Genomic DNA, 19,113 nt, shown 5'->3' with positions numbered 1-19,113 from the left:
TGGATGAGAAGCGGAAGAAATAATCCTACTCACAATAGCAGTTTAAGTACAAAAAATTGACAAATGTCTTGAAATATATCATTCAATTTGTTCATTAAATTACTTACTTTGCAACAAAAAAAAATGCATAGAATTAAAAATCTATCAGTACTACAAATGTCCATAAGTCCAACAAAAATAATAATCCTATGTAACGATGACAGTATCAAAAATGCCCATGTCCATGAATAGGGGTTTAGCACAAAACTCATGGTTCAGATTATATTATGAGTTTTGAGTCACAAATTTTATCATTTTTCAGATCAGTTAGAAATATATATTAGTATATAAGTAATATATATTAATATATACAGGGTTTTTTAGGCTGCTGTCACTTTAAGACTGAATTCATGGATTTGTTTACATTCACTTCACCTAAAGCCTGAGACACAGCGCACAATTTTAGCAATCCGATTACTGCATGTCACACCGTGTGACATGGATCTAATAAACTTGGCTACAAAGTGTGCAGACTGTACGATGAAGTCACCTATTTACTCTTACGCTACGACGTACGTTACTATAGAAGAATAAAACATCATCAGCATGTGCTAGTGGTAAACAAAAAGAGCATGATAAATCACACTTTATCAGTTGTAGTTTTATGTGTGCTGGAAAAAATTGAAAGCAGCGAAAGAGTAAGGGATAAGAGCTTGAGGTAAGCAGTTTTATGTTTTAGCGCCATGTTGCACTGATTTCATGTTGAATTTTTATTGGTTGGTCGATGTGGACAGTACCAGCAAACACACTGTGCGATGATCATGCTGTATCGTAGACTATATTTGGTCACAAGACTGTGACAAATGCTTTCTTTGAACCTCTCTCTTTTTATGACACAGGACCAACGATTTGTAGCCACAATCACATGATATGCACACACATTATGAACACACACCCATAGCAGTGGGCAGCCATTTATGCTGCAGCGCCCGGGGAGCAGTTGGGGGTTCGGTGCCTTGCTCAAGGGCTCCTCAGTCGTGGTATTGCCAGCCCAAGACTCGAACCAACAAGGTAAGGAACTTAGGGTTAGGAATCAAACTCTCTAACCACTAAGCCACAACTTCAACACAAAAAAAGATTGGAACGCTTCACGGATTTGCGTGTCATCCTTTCGCAGGGGCCATGCTAACCTTCTCTGTATATGTATTTTTAGCATATGTGCCGCCATGGCGTGTATCACCATGATTGTTTCACAATGCTCATCTTTCATCTGGGACAGCCAAAAATCTTGGGCTTAAGACATAACTGGGTATTTTGAGATCATTTTGTGCGCATTTGTACATTTGTGTGTCGCAAGTGCAAGGAGGTGCCAAAGTAAACTCAATTCTATGTTTTTGTGCTTTCTGACATGTGCATGAGTATAGAATCGACATGAAACACATGCGTCAGTCTATAATGGTTAAACTTTGCAACTAATCCATGTATCACATGCGTGCCAAACTGTAAGGCCTGGTCCATACAAAACATGGATCAGCTGTTGAACCCCTATCCATAACACTGGAAAGTTTAATCACAATTGATAGCATGATTAAACAGTGAGTTAATCTATCAGATATTTTAGATAACCAACAACGACTTTCAATGTTTTGTAACAAAGTGCAAGTAGAGTACGTTTAAATCAATACAACTCATTTCTCCATCATTTTATCCCTAATGTCAGATTTCTGATTATATAAACAATTAAGCTCTAAGTAAATCAGAGAAAATATCAATCCATTTGTGGCCACTGTGAATCTCTGTTGCAGTAAATCCATTACAATCATTCCCACTTGGCAACAGCAGTCAGAAAGGATATGTGATGTAATTTTATGGAATGCTTGGAATGAATCTCTGTTTTTCTCCCCACTCCCAGATTTGTGTTTTCCCAAGCAATGAATTGGTGGCTGAGGACAGGATAGTGCATTTTGCAAAACAAGTACGCCACAGGGCAATTCATGGTTTGGCATCACTCTATTGCGAAGAAATCAGCTCTCATCCTACAGCCCTGTAATAGAGATAGCATCTGTTTTAAGAGCTTTGGATCTCAGCATCGTGTCAGAGTAAACATATTGTATGCTGATGAATCTAGGGCTCGGCAGTATCAGTCTAGAGTTATTTAGAGTTTAGATGGAAGATAACAAATTAGCAATAAGGAATTATCCACAGACTGTGCATGCACACAATGTACAAAGAACATTCACCCCTTAGCAGAACACACGCTTACAACTTTTACACTGAACATCAAATCAAGAGCATCAAATGCAAACTTTTCTTTAGAAAATATAGCCTTATGGCTAAAACTGTAAAAAAAAAAATAGGTTGCCTTTCAATTCATGTCATGAAATATGAACTGAACTGACCACACCCAACAGGAATGTGATTTGAAATTAAGACTGAACTCGAAAATCACAGAAAGATGATTTTATTGAGTTACTGAGGTACTGCATTCTGGACAATGATTCATTATTTTACCTTAGTGTACAGAAGTTAATTTATTAAATATAATGAACTACATCTGGTATTTCAAACATATCTGTCAACCCATCCATTTAGATGACAAATATTGCTTAAAAATGACAAATATATAAAAGTTCAATTTATTTTAATACTACTTCCTTACATTGAAATTTATATTACAATTCTGAATCCTGTTTGCTCCGTCAATTCAAATTTAGGATATGAACTGGAATTTAAAAGGCATTCTAAATACAATTTCACAGACCTGGATGTTCAGTGCTAAAATTGCATTGTTTTAAGATTCAAATTAAGGCAATATTCTGTGAGTTTGTTGCATCATCTCATGAATATGCATTGCTGAAAATTCCTGAAAAATGCTCATGTCCTGATTAATGACAGGAGATCTGTATCTTGCCTAGCTTTTAACAGAGGAAACATGAGAAGATGGAGCCAAATGCGCATTTAATGCAATCAGATAGCCACTCTTACATCTCTAGATACAACCATTTTGAACTCACAGAAGTCCCAACACTTAACCTTAATCTAATAGGTCAAGCTTCTCTTGCTTGTACACAAGCTCTGCACAAACCCCTTAACACGAGATGGCTTTCTAAAGTGCAAAAAAGGTTCACATAGGCAGAAAAAAGAGAGAAAACACACCCTCAGTGCCCACTTCAGTTTTTTGGAGTAGACTCTCAATTGTATCACTTTCTAACTCACAGATAAGCTCTAGTACTAGTGAGAACGTTTCAAGCTTTGGGAAACTACATTTCCCAGGAGTTGGTGAAGGGTTCTAGAGATTATAGACAGGAAATAATGTCCTCTCTGTGACTTTGCCTGTCTCACTCGGGGGTTCCGGCATGTAAACGACGCCAAGACAAGGGTGACTTTCATTTCCCCCTCTCTCCTTCTGTTTGTAGGTGTACTTCACATCCAGAACCACACACAATCTCAAACACACCTACTGATCTCACGCCATGTCTATAAAAACCCAGAACAGCTATATACTCATTACACTGATCTTTATCCAAGTCCACATTGAAACAAGACAGCCACACTGGTGCTGGGCCAGGAGAGCCAATTCAAATTCATTACGTACCTCAGAGCAGAGCCACTGTCCCTAGATTCGTTTTTTTGGGGGGGTCTTCGCAAACAACAGCTTTGATTGGAAAGGACTAAAGGGAATCAGTGGTTCTGTTATGAGAATCTTTGCAAATATGGGACTAGAACAACATTATTTTATCTTACTGTCAACTAATTTGACATTAAGTCAGCCATCACATCCAAACATATGAATTTGTTTTTCTTTTCCCCATTATCTTTTCATCTTTAACACCAGTCTATTAAACGATCAGCAGGGGGATTGTGGCAAAAAATGGTAATGACCACATGATTGAAAACAAGGAACCGCTTTTTGTGCATTAGTCTATTAGAAAGTCACATACTTAAATCAAACACATTTTTGTCCTATACTGTGTATTACATCCCATGCTTTTTAAACTTACATTTATGCATTTGGCAGTACATGACAGTGCATTCAAGAAACAGATTGACCTATTGTTTCATGTATTCCCTGGGAATCAACCCATGATATTGCCATTGTGAGCACCATGCCCTACCATACTACAATAACTCAGCATTAACTACAACATTACAGGCAATACCTAATTTCGACTACCAATTGTCTTAAACAAAACTGAAATATTTTTTCAAAGATTCAGCATCACAGACCTTGCAGACTTCGAATATAGTGACTGACATTCTCACTGTAATTACCTGAGAGCTTTGTTTTCCAATGGAATTAAAAACGGGCTCCCAGGATTTGCACAATGCCAGTCAGTTTGGAGCTTGCTGTTTTTACAAAGCTCTTGCCATTTTGGAGTGCAATATGCTTCAGATGGTCAGCGAGCCGCTCATAGGTATGCATTCTGTCTATATGTTGGAAAACATAGCTTTTGCTGTCCCAAAACCTAGAAAGCTGCCAACCTAGACCATATTTTAAGGCAATACAAATGTAAAAGCTGTTCTACATCTGTGATGTCTTATTGCCTTACCTCATTTCAACCAAATTCTATAGCATGTATTCTTCTTGGAAAGTAATGTATTTTGACAAGCTCGTGAAAAATTTCTTTTCATCTGAGATGCTACCTTAAAAGGCACTAGAAACTGCTTACTGCCTCTTGGAACGGAGCTCATATCTTGAACAAAGACAAAGTACTTTAGAGAACATTTTAAATCAATATATCTTTACATTTACAAACACTGTTTATCTACAGTTTGTTTACTGTAATAGAATACTGTTTAAAGGTATGACCACTTTGGCACATCTAGCCGTATTGACAGCACACTTATAGAAGGACTGTTGCAATAGTATGACTATATTTGTCTCTACAAATGGAAACACAAGAGAACAACAAAAGCCAGAGCAAAGGCAAAATGAACATTCTAGCTCTCCTCGAAATTAAACGAGTAAATCAAGTAAGACAAAACTCTCTTCTGAGTAATTAAAAAAAAATCCCTATAAACCACTCGAAAAAATCCATAATTATGACTTTTAAAATGTACTACTGTATATCCCATGAGTGGTTCCTCCACACAGGCCTCTGGAGTTTTCTTGTGTGGTGAGAGAAGAGAAGTCATCAGGGGTTAAGATGTGCAATGTGCGCGTCTAATTTGTGGCTTGTCGCCTGACTAATCAGTTTTTTAGTGATCCATTACTCTGCATTATTTATGCTAAGTAGCCATTCTGTTCAGGATCATTTATAATGAGCATTACTCTAAAGATCTCTTAAAGGCATTCAATAACACAAACATACTCACACACACGTCAATAGATAACACACACATACTTCCACTTTAATCCTGACATGCTTTCACAAGCATGCACACATTTCAGCATCACTGTGGTTTTACACTCATTGCATAAATCTCTCAGCATAAATGTACACTAGCATCACAAATAACTATCAAAATTTGTGTCAGGTCAGTGGAGGGACACAACAACATGCTTCAACAGACCGCCAGCAACCACACAATGCCACAAACAAACAAAACGGCTCATTTTCCCTTGAAGTGCCTATTTTGATAAATCTGTGATGCACAGTTGTTAAGCCCTACGTAATGAGCCCCAGAGCTGTGCATTCCTCTTTAAAATGACCTTTTCGGAATTTATCAAGCACGTTATGGAGGATATCCAGATGCTTCCACCACATGTTGGGCTGCTTGCAGACATGTCACAGAGGATGTAGCACACATATCAGAGGCTACGGGTGATCGGTCCTACAAGTCGCATACACATCAGAGACCACATGAGCAATGTGGACTCAAACACTCACACAGACATCAGAGACCAGGGATGGAAACTCCACTAACACATACACACTTCAGAGACCATGAGCGATGAACTGGACATCTCTCACACACAATATACACACTTCAGAGACCAAAGTGAAAAGTTGCCTTCCTTACACACACACACTCACACACACATTCAAATCCATAGCCTACACCAAGGGCGGACCTACCCATTAGGTAAAGGCAGGCCACCGCCTTGGGCCCCCAAAAGCCAAGGGCCCCCTAAAATTATTTTCATATATGAGATGCGCATTACGCACTGACACACAGCTTTTACTATGTACCCCACCTATGGGGCATGTTGTCACATTTCACTTCCAATTTTTTAGGGTAAATAAAGAAAAACGTATATGCTGTAATTATGAAACAAAGCATTATACAGTACTTGTACTAGACAAGTGTGAAATTACTGTGGATAAAAAAATTATACTCTGAACCCCATGTGGATTTACACAATTTGAGAAAGTCAAAAAGTGTTACTTTGTGCCCTGCTCTCCCCTGCTACTGCATATAAACTAAAGTATGAGTTTCTTACATATGCGAAAAAGCCTGCAAACACGCACACACACACACACACACACTTACATTCACATTAAGGATGCATAAGGCCAGTGGATATGCAAAAGCACAAAAAAGCACAATAATGAATAATGCAGTGAGCAGCAAAAACAGCTGACAGAGTTTAAATGTGTGAGAGAGAAAGGACAAATCAGGATCGATACAAAGATTGAAAGAAAGAAAGAAAGAAAGAAAGAAAGAAAGAAAGAAAGAAAGAAAGAAAGAACGAAGAACGAAGGAAAAAAGAATATGAATAACATGGTTCATTACTGCTGCAACGATGACAACATCTAACTAAAGTCAACATTTCAACACAAACCTCCAGTTCACAATTCATAATGAAAAAGGAAATCTCTATCAGTCATCATTCATGAATAATCATCCATATTTTCACTGAAACATTTGGACATTTGATGAAGATCTGTTCAGAGAGTACCCTAGAGAGTAACAATACACCTACACAAGCCAGGAGACTGATTCAGTCCAACTCATTGTGATTGTATAATGTACACTTGTGCAGCAATTATACTTCTACTTCAAATTAAAAGCAGTTATGATCTCCACTCATCAGTCTGCTGAAACAGTGACAATGAAACACAAGCTGCATTCCTTCGTGAACAAATTTAGACTTTATAATGAAAAGGATTTTATAAAGATATACTGTTCTGTCCTTAACTCTATAGAGAAACAAAAGCCACACACCTACACAAACCAGAAGACTGATTCAGTCCAGTAAGGATTGTGTACTGTGCACATGTGCTTGAGGATATACAGATCTATAGCCTCTATTTCTGGTGTATCTGTACTAAAATAAAAGCAGTAATGATTTGCTGACTATGATACATTCCTCTGATCTACAATCTATGGTGGCCCATAGTGCACATCACAACAAAATCTCCACAACACAATGCATAGAGCTAATTTCATTGTGTTGTGGCTTGTTTCTGATGTGGTGTGGAGATTTTGTTGTTTTGTGCACTACTGGGCCACAGTAGCAATTCCTTCTAAGTATGTTAAAACACTTTCTAATGGAAAATTAGCTGATCCTTATAATATGTAGTCCAGCAGGATAGATAGATACTGCTATAGCTCTCAAAATAACAGAATCTTGTAGAAAATTCCTTTGCAGCTGAGATGAGGGGGGAGGGAGGTCCCTCTGTGCCCCACAAGCTTATTAACGGTTTCGTGATTCCCTTGTAAAGATGAAATCTGTCAAAACATGAGGGAGGAGCTGTGTGAGTGGAGAACGGGGGTGTTTCTTACCGTTAACTAAGTTGCTCCGAACGGAGGTCGCCAGAAGCATCATCAAGGCCGCGAGCGCCCTGAGAGCGGTCTGCTGGAATGCAGAGAATGTCATACTCTGACGCGCGCGCATCCCGCTCATCCGTCCAGTGCGTTAAAGCCAACAGTCGTCCTCTCGAGGCAAGGAGAAGTGGAGAAGCTCGGCGAGGCGCTTACTGGAAGAAAGGACACACACATACACACTCATTACCAGACGGGGAGCGCCGATCGGTTGCACTGATGCTGAGGACACACACACTTCACTCACGCGTTGCCCCAGTGCGTCCATTGATCGTCTCGTGTCACTCACAGTGTGTGATGTGTGACGCAGTGATCGAAAACATCCCCTTCGTCACTCAGTAACCCTGAAAACGACTCTGAATCGACAAACGCAAAGTAAAAGCGAGCGCATGCCTGACAGTAATTGAGATTTGTAGAGAGCTGCCCCTGAAACCTTCCAGGTAGCCAGGTCTTAACACCGCTCTCATTTATTCTCCCGCTCGCGAGAGGAAGAATCACCTGTCGCCCGTTGAGAATTCAGCACGTAGCCTCACGCGACCGTGGCCCCAACCGCGCGCGCGCGCTCCAGGTCGTTTGGCTGCTATTCCTCTCGCTTAGTGCTCCTTTGTGAACTGTGCAAGTCATGGCGGTGCCTGCGGGGCGAGCGTGCGATTGCGCGCAGAGATGCTCTGTATTGTTGTGCAACTATAGAGGGAGGCAAGGACGGACAGTGGCTGCGAAACTATGTGTGGATGTTCAGCGCGAGCAGCGAAGCCTTGCCTCATCTCGACTGTTGGGATGAGGTGATGATACCTGCTGCAATTGTATGACACACGACCCATAACGGAGCTACCCGCGCAGCCTCCCTCACTCATCGCATCTTTCTTCGTACTTCTCCTCTTTATCCACCCCCACCCCCCAGCTGAGCACCAGTCCCGTTCTCACCCGCGCAACCAGGACGCCCCACCGAACCACGGAAAACAGTAGCAGGTGCACACAGTCCGAGCGCGCTGAATGCAGAAGGAGCGGCAGGGATGTGATGGGGAGGGGAAAAGCGAAGGGGCAAAGCAACCATCAGTGCATTAACAGTAAACCTAAGCACACTTTAACATCAACCCCCTTTCCTTCGCTCGTAGTTTAACAGCTCCGAGCTCGTTGGACGGTTTCCTGCCCGGTGCGCCCGTCAGGAGAACAAGCGCGCACGGATCCAAGCGCATTCCAGAGCACGAGCGTGCCCCTATTTACAAACCTGACAGGTGTCTCCCCCCACCCCCCTCAGCATAAGCGCCAGGACACCAGCGACAATAATACCCCTGCGTGTCTGTGTGCTCAAAAGGAGGGCAGATTACAATACGCACCGTTATAAGCGCTCCTCGTGATGCCCGTCGGCTTCGTCGGTTCTGGAGTGTCGGACCAGTCTATGCCTGCTGGCGCTCACACTAAGGTCCCAAAGGATCAGTCTGTCTTGGTTCCCGTTCCGCCCTCCGCTGTCTTCTTGTTTTTCTTGCCTTTTCCTCTCTCCACGGCTACCGTTCACTGCAGCAAAACAGTCTGTCTGAAAACACGGAGAGAGGGAGGGAGGCAGTGAGGAGGGATGGAGGGAGGGTGCAGGCGCTCGGGGTGGAGGGGGGAGGGGTGGAGATTTTAATACGATTTGGCCGTACCATTTGGATAAGAGGGCTAGACCATACTGCATGGGAGAGATTATTTTTATTATTGCTGTTGTTGTTGATATATATTTAGAAGTGCGTAAAGTTTGTGGCCTTAGTCTGTTTTAAGAGGGATCTCACGAAACGTATAACATTATTATTTATTTTAATATCCGTTTATTTATTTATTTGTTTGTTTGTTTAATGTTTTCCGGTAAACAAACTAAAACAAATAGGCTAAAGAACATAATCGTTTAGCCGACTATATTTATAAATATGAATTATACTTTATTCATGAATAATAATTATTGAGAGTAGTGCAAAATAGTTTTGTTACGCATTAATTAATTTGTATTTTTTTGAAGTTTAAAATGCAAAATTAATTCTAAATTGAGAAATTAATTTCTGGTTGAGTAAATGTGCAAACAAATTTGTTAATTTAGCCTACCTAATGTAGAAAACACGTTAAAATGTGCAATGTTTACAACCAATTAGAAAAGTGTAAATACTGGATGGATGGATGGATGGATGGGTGGATGGATGGATGGATGGAATATGGTCCTCTTCAAATAATTTACACGGAATTAAAAACATTTAGATATACAGTAAAGAAAATCATTCATAAATATTTGTGTAATTTACAAAACGTCTGGGTATTTGAGATTAATGTTTTGTTTGTCAAATGGTTTGGTTGTCATGAAAATAATGTCACAATAAATGTTCACCGATCTGAAAATATGTATTATTTTGTTCATCCACATTTTCGGGGTGAAATGTAAGCAGCAGGGCAAAGATTTCCTGAGGTTCCCCCTTTATATATGCGCTGGTGGCGGCGTGAGGTGTGGTCTCGTGAACAGAGTCCCCCGCGCGAGCCGGGCCCTGGAGACCCCGCCGGCTGCTCGGGAGGCCCGCGAGAGGAGGAGGAGGAGGAGGAGGAGGAGGGGGAGGAGAGGGCGTTGCGACTTGCGAGAGGATTTAAGGATTAGTTCTGCACGCGGATTACTCGCTGTGCGGTGCAGGGGACGCACGGGGTTAAACATGGACGACTGCACGAGAGGCAGATACCCCGAGAGAGCAGCTACTCGGTCAGCGTGGCGGTGGCTCGAGCAGCCAACCGGAGCTTCGGGGCGGGACACTTACGGCCCAAATCACTCCACACTTGTGTTTAATGTCAGCAGCAGCCTACAGTCTGTCGGCTTTTATTCATTTCACGGAGTGAATAAACCATGACACAGATTAGACGGTGGAAAATTAATCCCTTTATGCGGTAAATAAAAAGATACAGTATGTTTGAAGTGTTATCACCCCCGCTTGTCTTCATCACTGATACGGATGAGACAGTAGTTACATCTACCGGTTAGGAGACTGTACTACGAACGTTCCGGGGTTCCCAGAAAACGCTCGGTTATAATCATTCCACACAGAAATAGTTCAGCTTATCGGGTTGAGAAAATATTCAGGCAACTGTAGCCTATTTCAGTCTGCGAAGCGCTGTCCAGTGTACCTTCAGTTTCCAGTGTTTGGAAACAGAGCCCATGCCCATTTCATCATTTTATAGAGACGCTGACGTCATTCTCCGCAGAGCTGTGACAGTCCACGCTGTCGAGCGCGCTCGTCCGTGACCTGCGCAATTCTTTTTCTTCGACGCGCGAGTGTCCGGAAGCGCAGAAACCAACACCCTAGTTTCCGAGCGGCCCAGGAAGAGGAACGTCTCAATTATCAGTTTAATGACTTGCTGAACACCTAAAATCAAATACTGCACTAAAATGAGCCCTCATCTCTTTCTCTCTCCGTCTCCCTCTCACTTACTCAGCTTGCCTGTGGAGAGGAAAGAAAAAGAGATAGCTTAGATGAACAAGCCAGGAATCACATATGAATGGTAAAATTGTAGATAGAATTTCAAAGCTGGATTATTCTGGTGAAATTGCCTCGTGTGGGTAGATGAGAGAATGAAAATGAGTTCAAAGTGGATAAATGAGTGAATGAGAAACTCTCTAGTGAACATTCACACTTTCAATTCAGATAAATGCATGACAGGGTGAAGGAGGGTTTCCTGGAAGAGAATTTCCTGTAGAGTTTGATCAGGCAGTGCAGAGGTGAGATTCCTCTCTATCTCTATTCCGTAATGACCGGGAAGAGCCAATCACACCGTTCGCTGAGAAATCAATAGGACACTGATGTCTCTCTCCATCTCTCTGGCAGGATCTTTCTCTCTCTCCCAAGTGCAATTGAGGATAATTCTCTTCACGTTAGAGAGACTTTATTGGCAAGGCCATGGACAAGTATATTACATCTGAACTGATTTGAGAGGGTAAAGGGGGCAAGAATGCATTGAAAAGAAAAATGGCAATTTTTACTGTTTTAGAAATGTGGGATAAAAAAGTAAAAATCAAGCATACTGTGTATTGAAAGTTTCCAAACCACTGCATTTTGGGACTTGTGACGTTGACTTTCTTTTTAATTAACAGTGGATTAAAAAAAAAAAAAACTTAAAAGTATAATACCAAAAGTGATTTGTTGGAATGCATACACAAGGATTCATTCACAAAAAAGGTATTATAAGATACATCCACTACATAATATGCTGCATCTCTTCAAAAAAAAAAAAAAAAAGTTTTAGAAAACATCTACAAAACTAAGAGTTCTATTCCAAGCTACCAAACCGTTGCATATCGTTTGCAACTGGTCAATAAATAACTGCAGAGAAAAACTCATACGCTTTTAATTTTTTTCCTAAGTATAATAAATTAATGTTTTATTATTGTTCTCATAGCGAATAGTTTATTGCTAGTCATGCACGAGTGCATACATTCACAAAAATGTAATATGCATCGCACCCTCTGTGGCGGATGAGCATCGTAAAACCTATTTATGCATAAAAAAAGCCATCATCCCGCGATGGCGTCATTAGCCACTCATCTCTGCCGGGACTCGAACCCGGAGCCTCTGGATTAGAAGTCCAGCGCGCTATTCCATTGCGCCACAGAGACAGAGCCACATGATGCAGCGTAAAGCGAGGTTATATTCTGTATCAGTACCGCATTCTGCAGCATCAGGACCAGTGTCCTGCGCGTGCTGTAAGTGCGTCATGGGTCGCTAGGGGGCGCACGCGCTTCTCTCGCCTGACGTCGTGCTGCAATGGCGGACAGCCGCCCTCAGCATCCGTAAGAGAAATAATCATGCTTCATTTTGAACACTTTTTTGAAAACGACAATCGTAGAAGTCTCAGAAACTCTACAAATCCTCGATGTTATTTAAATTACTACCATAGTTCAAACAAACGGTAATTATTTGCGAGGCATAGGCTACTCTTAATAAACATCTATCAACGGTATTCTGGACAAAACAAACATAATCCCTGAGAGAAATAAATAACATTAACTTTACCTGAAAAGCGGCGTTTTGTTGATTAATTTATTTTGTTGTAAGATGAAATAACCTACCTGTCACTTTTTAGATCATGGGTTTTCAAGCTCCTGAAAATAACCATAGGCTATACTAATAAAATACAAAGGGAGCTATTTTGTGCATTAAGACCCATTTAGAGTGAAAACAGTGAACATGATATTATAAAAACATTAAATAATTTGTATTCTGTCAAAAATGGAAAATAGGAAACTACTTTGTAGGCTATTAAATTAACGATGAATTCTCTTCAACATTAGAGTACCCTTGAATGTATAAATCTGAAGAGAAACATTTTCAATTCAATTTGTACAGCACTTTTCATAAATATTATTACAACGACGCTTTACAGAGAATAGTTCCATACAACCTCGAGGAGATAAAGGTAACAACATGAAGAAGAAATTCTGTAATGTACAGTAGCTAATTCATGACCATATATAGATATACACACTGTAAGGAAAGAGAGAGGAACTGCGTTATTATTTATTTATTTTCATAAAATATATATAAGGAGAGAGTGAGGATGCATAATTTTTTAACTGTTAAACCTATGGCAATAATGAAACAAAAATAGTTACTCGGTACTCATCATTAATCTAATGGTTATAATTAAAATTGATACATGTGTTAAGAATCACTATTAAACATAACTTGGAGAGTTCAAAGTATTTTCAAAAGACCCTATAAGGTCGCTAGATCTCAGTTTGAAAACCTGATGCAATACTGAAACTGAACATGATTTGTTTATTCTTGACCACAACAAGTGGAATTACAAGCCTTCTAATTTCAGATGCAGATAAATATATTCAGATCTCTTTAACTGGGTTTTTTTAATATTAAAGAGGAAGGGAAGTGATGAGAGACCAGGTGCTTTAGGACTCCAGGATGGAGTTTTTCAATAAACATTCAGTGTAGTGATTGCATGTAGTCTGTAATCCAAACCAATCCATTTTACGACATTACCATTTAAATGAAAAAAGCCCACAGCAATCCCTGTCATTACCATTCAGGTGAACAAGATTCAAGGAGAATAATTTAACCTGTGCAGCCAGATTTCAACATTTGGGTTTATTTAAAATACTAACAAGATTCTAATCCCGCTTTCTTATTAGCAGTTAACTTACTACGAAACATCACCGGTACCATCATGATGACACATGAAGGCAACAGATATAAATGTTTTATATGCATTGTCTCAAAAAAGTATCATTATAGATGCAAATGCAACAGGAAATTAAATGGAGAAAAACATTATGTGAGTCATACTACGATCTTCACCTCTTCATGTCATTACTGAGTAATGCTGGGCGGAAATCACACAACAACATTTGTCACATATACAGAGTCTAGATGTTTAATTGTTGAAAAGACTGCTCGATCTTGCAGGTTTGCATTGCACAACATAAGAAAGATCAGGCCTTTCCTATTGGAGCATCCTGCACAACTTCTTCTACAGGCCCTTGTAATTTTTAGGCTGGACTACCGCAATTATCTTCTGGCTGGACTTCCATCTAGCACAACCAAACCTCTACAAATGATTCAGAATGCAGCCGCACGACTGGTCTTCAACAAGCCCATGTTACGTCTCTCTTTATCTTCTTGCACTGGCTACCAGTTGTGGTTCGCATCAAGTTCAAGACACTGATGCTTGCATATAAAACAGCCACATGCTCAGCACGCGCCTACTTCCACTCACTCTTACGAATCTACACCCCCTCCAGAAGTCTGAGATCCACTAGTGAGCGACACCTCATGGTACCATCACAGAGAGGCTCAAAATCACTTTCCAGAACATTCTCATTCACCATTCCTGGCTGGTGGAATGATCTTCCCAGCCCTATCTGGAATACTCAATCCCTGAATTTTTTCAAGCGGCAGCTAAAAAATCATCTCTTTTGAGGATACTTGACTTCATCATAAAAAATAAAGTGTCTTTCTCTATACTTTTCCTTCTCTTTCTAGCTTATTTGAACAATGCCTAAAATATGGCATTATAAGCACTTCCTGTATCTGTTTGCATCTTTAATAAGAACTGCTTGAATATATCCAATTGTAATTCGCTTTGGATAAAAACGTCTGCAAAATGACTAAATGTGAATGTAAATGTGAAGGGCTTTTGCAACCCAAAGTGATTTTATTAAACTGAAGTAAAATCAAGCACACACAAGTCAACAATATTTGGAAATACTGCAGTGACACAATAAAACAAGGCAAATGCTCAGCCCACTCCTCACATTTCCATATATAAAGTTCATTTTAAATGCCAAGTTAAGTGCTATGCCCATCTTTTCCAGTTTAGCAATGTGCAAGGCATTCAACATGGAGAAACACTGAGGATATTTTTTGGGTTGATATATATTTTTTATTTTATAAATAATTTTTAAATTTTTGGCACTTCTAGACCACTTCTAAGACAGATAAACAAAAGAACACCACTTTCTCTAAGTCCACGTCTTCTTCATTTGTGTGTCTCGCCCAGTCCTGTCATGTCTATGGATTTACATGGCAGCGAGACCGATCGAGGTGAGAACAGTCAAAGCTATGACAATGTAGCCAGAACGATAGACTTCAGGAATCTTAAAACCCTTCCCAAGATCCCACGCCTGAAAGAAAGAGACAAAGAGATATTTATTGTATCAAAAATGGAATAAAAACAGTAATTTTCTGAAATATTATTATTATATAAAATAGCGTTTTTCAGTTTCAATATATTTTTTTAATGTAATTTATTATTTTCTGGTTATTTTCTTATTATTATTGATGTTAAAACGTTTTGATACAAATATCATTCAGTTAATTCACAGAAAATACAAAAGGATAGCATTTATAAGCTAAAAAAATATAATTAACATTTGTAAATGTATTTTTATCCATTTAATGCATCTTAGCTTTACTAAATTAATAAATATTATTAAATATTAATTCCTTTAAAAAAGTCTTACTGACCCAAAACTTGTGAACCGTATTAGTTTTAATTTCACATTTAGATCACATATTTGGTAACATACAACTTGTTACACTGTCATGAGTCATTATCACAGCAGGAAAGAATCTGAATATAATTAATTATTATATATATGTGTTTGTGTGCATGCGTTTGTGTGTGTGTTTGTCTGTGTACCAAATGCCGGATGCCGTTGAACGAGTGGTAAGCCACTGGGAAGGCCAGAGCAAATTTGCTGAAAGCAAAAAACTGGGGCCCAAAAGTCATGGAGTGAATCAAATCAAGGTAATACGGGTAACTCTCAGGTAACACCAACGCAGCAAGTGCAAAGACAGAGATTCCTGAGAAACAAAATATCAGCATCTATTTTTATAATTATAATTCTATTTTTATTGTTATATTCAAACGATAACTACAGTGATAACTATAAAGTTTTAATCCACATCACAGCTATAACAATAACAACACAGTGGAAAGACATAGTTGGGATCACTTTCAGAATCTTTTTTCCAGCTGATGAACAATAAAAACACTGACAGCCAATCAGAATCCAAGTGCTTGAGCATTTAAAGCGGCAAACAACATGATAAACAGAATGTTATCATGCTTTGATGTGGATGCTAATATATTTATAATTAAATTTATTTTTCTAACATCCTTTAAACACAGTATTTATGTTAGCTACCTGAACTCAGTGCTACGCCTGTTCCTCTGTGTGAGATGGACATCATCATGGGGACAGACCACCTGAAAACACCAAAGCCGTTCATTCAATGTTTGTTTGTTTTTTGGACAATTTAGATACATTCCATTCAAAACTCATCGCATTTCTTTTAAAACCAACATCCTCTCACATATAATCCTGTAGATAGTATGATCCAAACACTCCAAGAAGCAGACGTGTTAACACTCACTTGTAGATGCTTATATGTGGGGAGACAGGTCGGTTGAGTTGTGTGTTTTTTGCCCAAAACTTGTTAATTTCCTTTTTTGCTGCAGTTCCCATAGGAACTGCACTGAGAAAAAAAAAACAACAGGAGCTTTATACATTAATACAAATTCTTCATTTGAAAATGTGTTAGTGACACACAAAAATACTCACGGTCTGTAGAGTACACCGAACTGTGATCGTGACAAACACAGACCCTGTCGGGCCACCGTCCTTGAACACAAAGAAACCACATATATTTTTCATGCAAATATAAAACTGACACATTTAAGTATAAACTACATTTGCATACAGTAAAAACTGTGCAGCAGGGACACCTAGGTATTCTGTACATTTGAAATATCCCAAATCTGGCCTTTAACTGGTCAGAAAACGTTAGTACTTGACCTTTTGGTAATATGGCCTTAAACACTTTGAAGACAACAACAGCAGCAGAGACCTGTCATATGAAGATTCTCTGCTTGTGTGTTTATATAAGTCACATAATACAAAATAAGTAGGCCTAACGTCTTCTATAGTTAATCCTAAAAATCTCAGCAATCTGCTAATGGAAGTCAGTGCATATGACAGGACTCCAGAGACGAGCTCAGACATATGGACATTACAAATAAAGTAACACACAACATACTACTCAGAGTTGTTATGTAATTATCATCTTGTGGCAAGAACCTTACAGATAGTATGAACAAACACAGCAGAATAAATTATTAAAATTAACATTTTTCAAGTATCCGGTTTTTGAAAGAAAAATAAATGGACAGAGAATAAAAACAAAAACATAAAGCAAGGCTATAAAGATTACAGTAAATCAAAGTGCACTTGAAACTGTTAAGAACATCAGCAAACCTCAATTTTACGACTACCAATCTGCCAGCTAAGATGGCCTCAAATCGAATGTCACAACGATTAATTTCACCTTATACAAAAGAAAAAGCAAAACTGTCACATTAAAATAATAACATGTTCGCACTGACCCATACTGACCTTAGTAGCAACGCCATGTTTTTGAGCTTGAGTGTTCGGACGTGACGCAGCCGGATGCGCTATGTCACAAACGAGTTCACTCGCCACCGCCATTTTGGTAAGGTCAGTACATACGCTAGGTGCTTAAAGCTGCACTCTTTATTCATTTTTTTTAATTATATTTATTGCAGAACTTATTTAAACGTCACAAGGATGTATTCTAACAAACACCAATAGTAAAAAAATAAGGACAGAAAACCCATAAAATGTGCTTGCACACATGCATCAAATTATGGTATCATCCACACAAAGATTTTTTTTTTAAAGGACAGAGATAAAACGGCAACGTATTTTAAGAAAATTTGTCATAATTCATAAAAAAAATCTCTATTTGTAATTTGTAATATTTTGCAAATATGTCTGCATTTTCGATCTAAGATATCGATACCACCCAAACTTAAAGCTGAATAAACAATATTCCCTTTACTGAACTTAAGGGGATTTTTAATTAACTGGGTAAATCCTGCTGGCATAGCTTTCATGAAAGTATTATATTCCTTTGATGGGACTGGAAAATCATGGAGATTCATAAATTGTTTGTAAGTAAAAAATATTACCAAAATTATCAAATGCTGAAAGAATGCAGTTCAAGTTTTTGTTAAACCACCCAGAGGAAAAAATAGACTTATTTCTAACAGTTATGTCAGCATTATTCCAGAGGAGAACTTTGTGGGGGTAGAAACTATGGACAAAACATAAGAGCCATGAAAGAAGACATTACTGATGAAAGTTATGTAGGAAATAGGTAACTTGTCAGGCAATAAATTAACTTTATAACTTATAAGAAAGATAGGGCACCAAGTTTGTCAAATACATTACTTGGAATAAAAAACAAAAAAACAATGAAATTGGATTCACAAGGCATCTTTTCAGCAAATTTACTTTAAAGGTGTTTACAATATCTGCGAATTCAAAAAAACTCAAGGCCACTTTCGCTTCTGGAGTTAGCAAGCATGGAAAGCTGCATATCTTGGCTGCCACGTCATCAAACATTGCTGAAGGCCATCTCAATGGGAATGCAGCCTTCGTTTCACGTCCTTCATCCAGCTGAATTTGAAGGATGCATGGGATGTATCCTCCACGACCTTTAGTCACCCACAATCCTTTGTACCCATTCCGTGAAAATAAACGGACGAAAACCGAGTCAGTACTAGGCTTGTCAGAATTTATTATGCAATGTAAGACAAAAATGTTTTCGGACATGAAAGGATAGATGTTATCTTTTGTTCTGGTGTAGATTACTTACTAAATGCTAAACTGCCAATAATTTAAGCCACAGGGAGACCAGACTGTGATTCATTGTATTGCATTAATAGAAAGCAAAATAATATAAAGAATTGTAATACAAAGTATTTTCCCAAAAGTTTTATAAGTGTTTTTGTGCCGTGGCAGTGAGAGTGGGAACATATGTGACATTACGACACACACTTACTAGAATCTAGCCTACAAGACTCTGAAGGACTGAAATAGGA

The 19,113-nt window shown here is 39.0% G+C and overlaps 2 protein-coding genes, 1 non-coding gene and 1 pseudogene across 7 annotated transcripts in view; all 4 read right to left on the bottom strand.

Annotated features, from left to right (window-relative positions):
- LOC113045084 (cell adhesion molecule 3-like) overlaps positions 1-9,258 on the bottom strand; it is a 55,124-nt gene extending 45,866 nt beyond the window's left edge. For 2 of the 4 annotated variants that reach the window (XM_026205229.1, XM_026205230.1), the window contains exons 1-2: positions 9,027-9,253; positions 7,651-7,844 (exon numbers count right to left, since the gene is read on the bottom strand). In XM_026205229.1, coding sequence (XP_026061014.1) covers positions 7,651-7,771 — 121 coding nt within the window. In that variant the 5' untranslated portion in view covers positions 7,772-7,844; positions 9,027-9,253. Of the gene's footprint in view, positions 1-7,650; positions 7,845-7,936; positions 8,294-9,026 lie in introns of those variants that run through there. The other 2 variants (XM_026205227.1, XM_026205228.1) reach the window with 2 other exon arrangements.
- LOC113046495 (uncharacterized) lies at positions 1,112-1,212 on the bottom strand (annotated as a pseudogene).
- A 2,975-nt stretch (positions 9,259-12,233) lies between the features above and the next one.
- trnar-ucu (transfer RNA arginine (anticodon UCU)) lies at positions 12,234-12,307 on the bottom strand. The gene has a single exon. It is a non-coding gene; the product is annotated as a tRNA-Arg (tRNA).
- Positions 12,308-13,775: 1,468 nt separating this feature from the next.
- Positions 13,776-17,669, bottom strand: LOC113045083 (succinate dehydrogenase cytochrome b560 subunit, mitochondrial). 2 transcript variants are annotated; one of them, XM_026205225.1, is made up of 6 exons: positions 17,603-17,669; positions 16,772-16,831; positions 16,584-16,685; positions 16,355-16,416; positions 15,847-16,010; positions 13,776-15,328 (listed from the first exon to the last, which is right to left on the bottom strand). In XM_026205225.1, the coding sequence occupies exons 1-6, from the start codon at positions 17,617-17,619 to the stop codon at positions 15,224-15,226; spliced, it is 510 nt and encodes a 169-aa protein (XP_026061010.1). In that variant the 5' UTR covers positions 17,620-17,669; the 3' UTR covers positions 13,776-15,223. The 2 variants fall into 2 exon arrangements, with proteins under 2 accessions (XP_026061010.1, XP_026061011.1); XM_026205226.1 differs by having other exon boundaries at positions 16,584-16,680; positions 17,603-17,621.
- Between the last annotated feature and the right edge of the window lie 1,444 nt (positions 17,670-19,113).

This window comes from Carassius auratus, chromosome 27 (assembly GCF_003368295.1).
Source record: "Carassius auratus strain Wakin chromosome 27, ASM336829v1, whole genome shotgun sequence".
Taxonomy (NCBI): domain Eukaryota; kingdom Metazoa; phylum Chordata; class Actinopteri; order Cypriniformes; family Cyprinidae; genus Carassius; species Carassius auratus.
The sequence above is the reverse complement of the archived record's forward strand: the minus strand, read 5'-3'. Positions and strand labels throughout refer to the sequence as shown.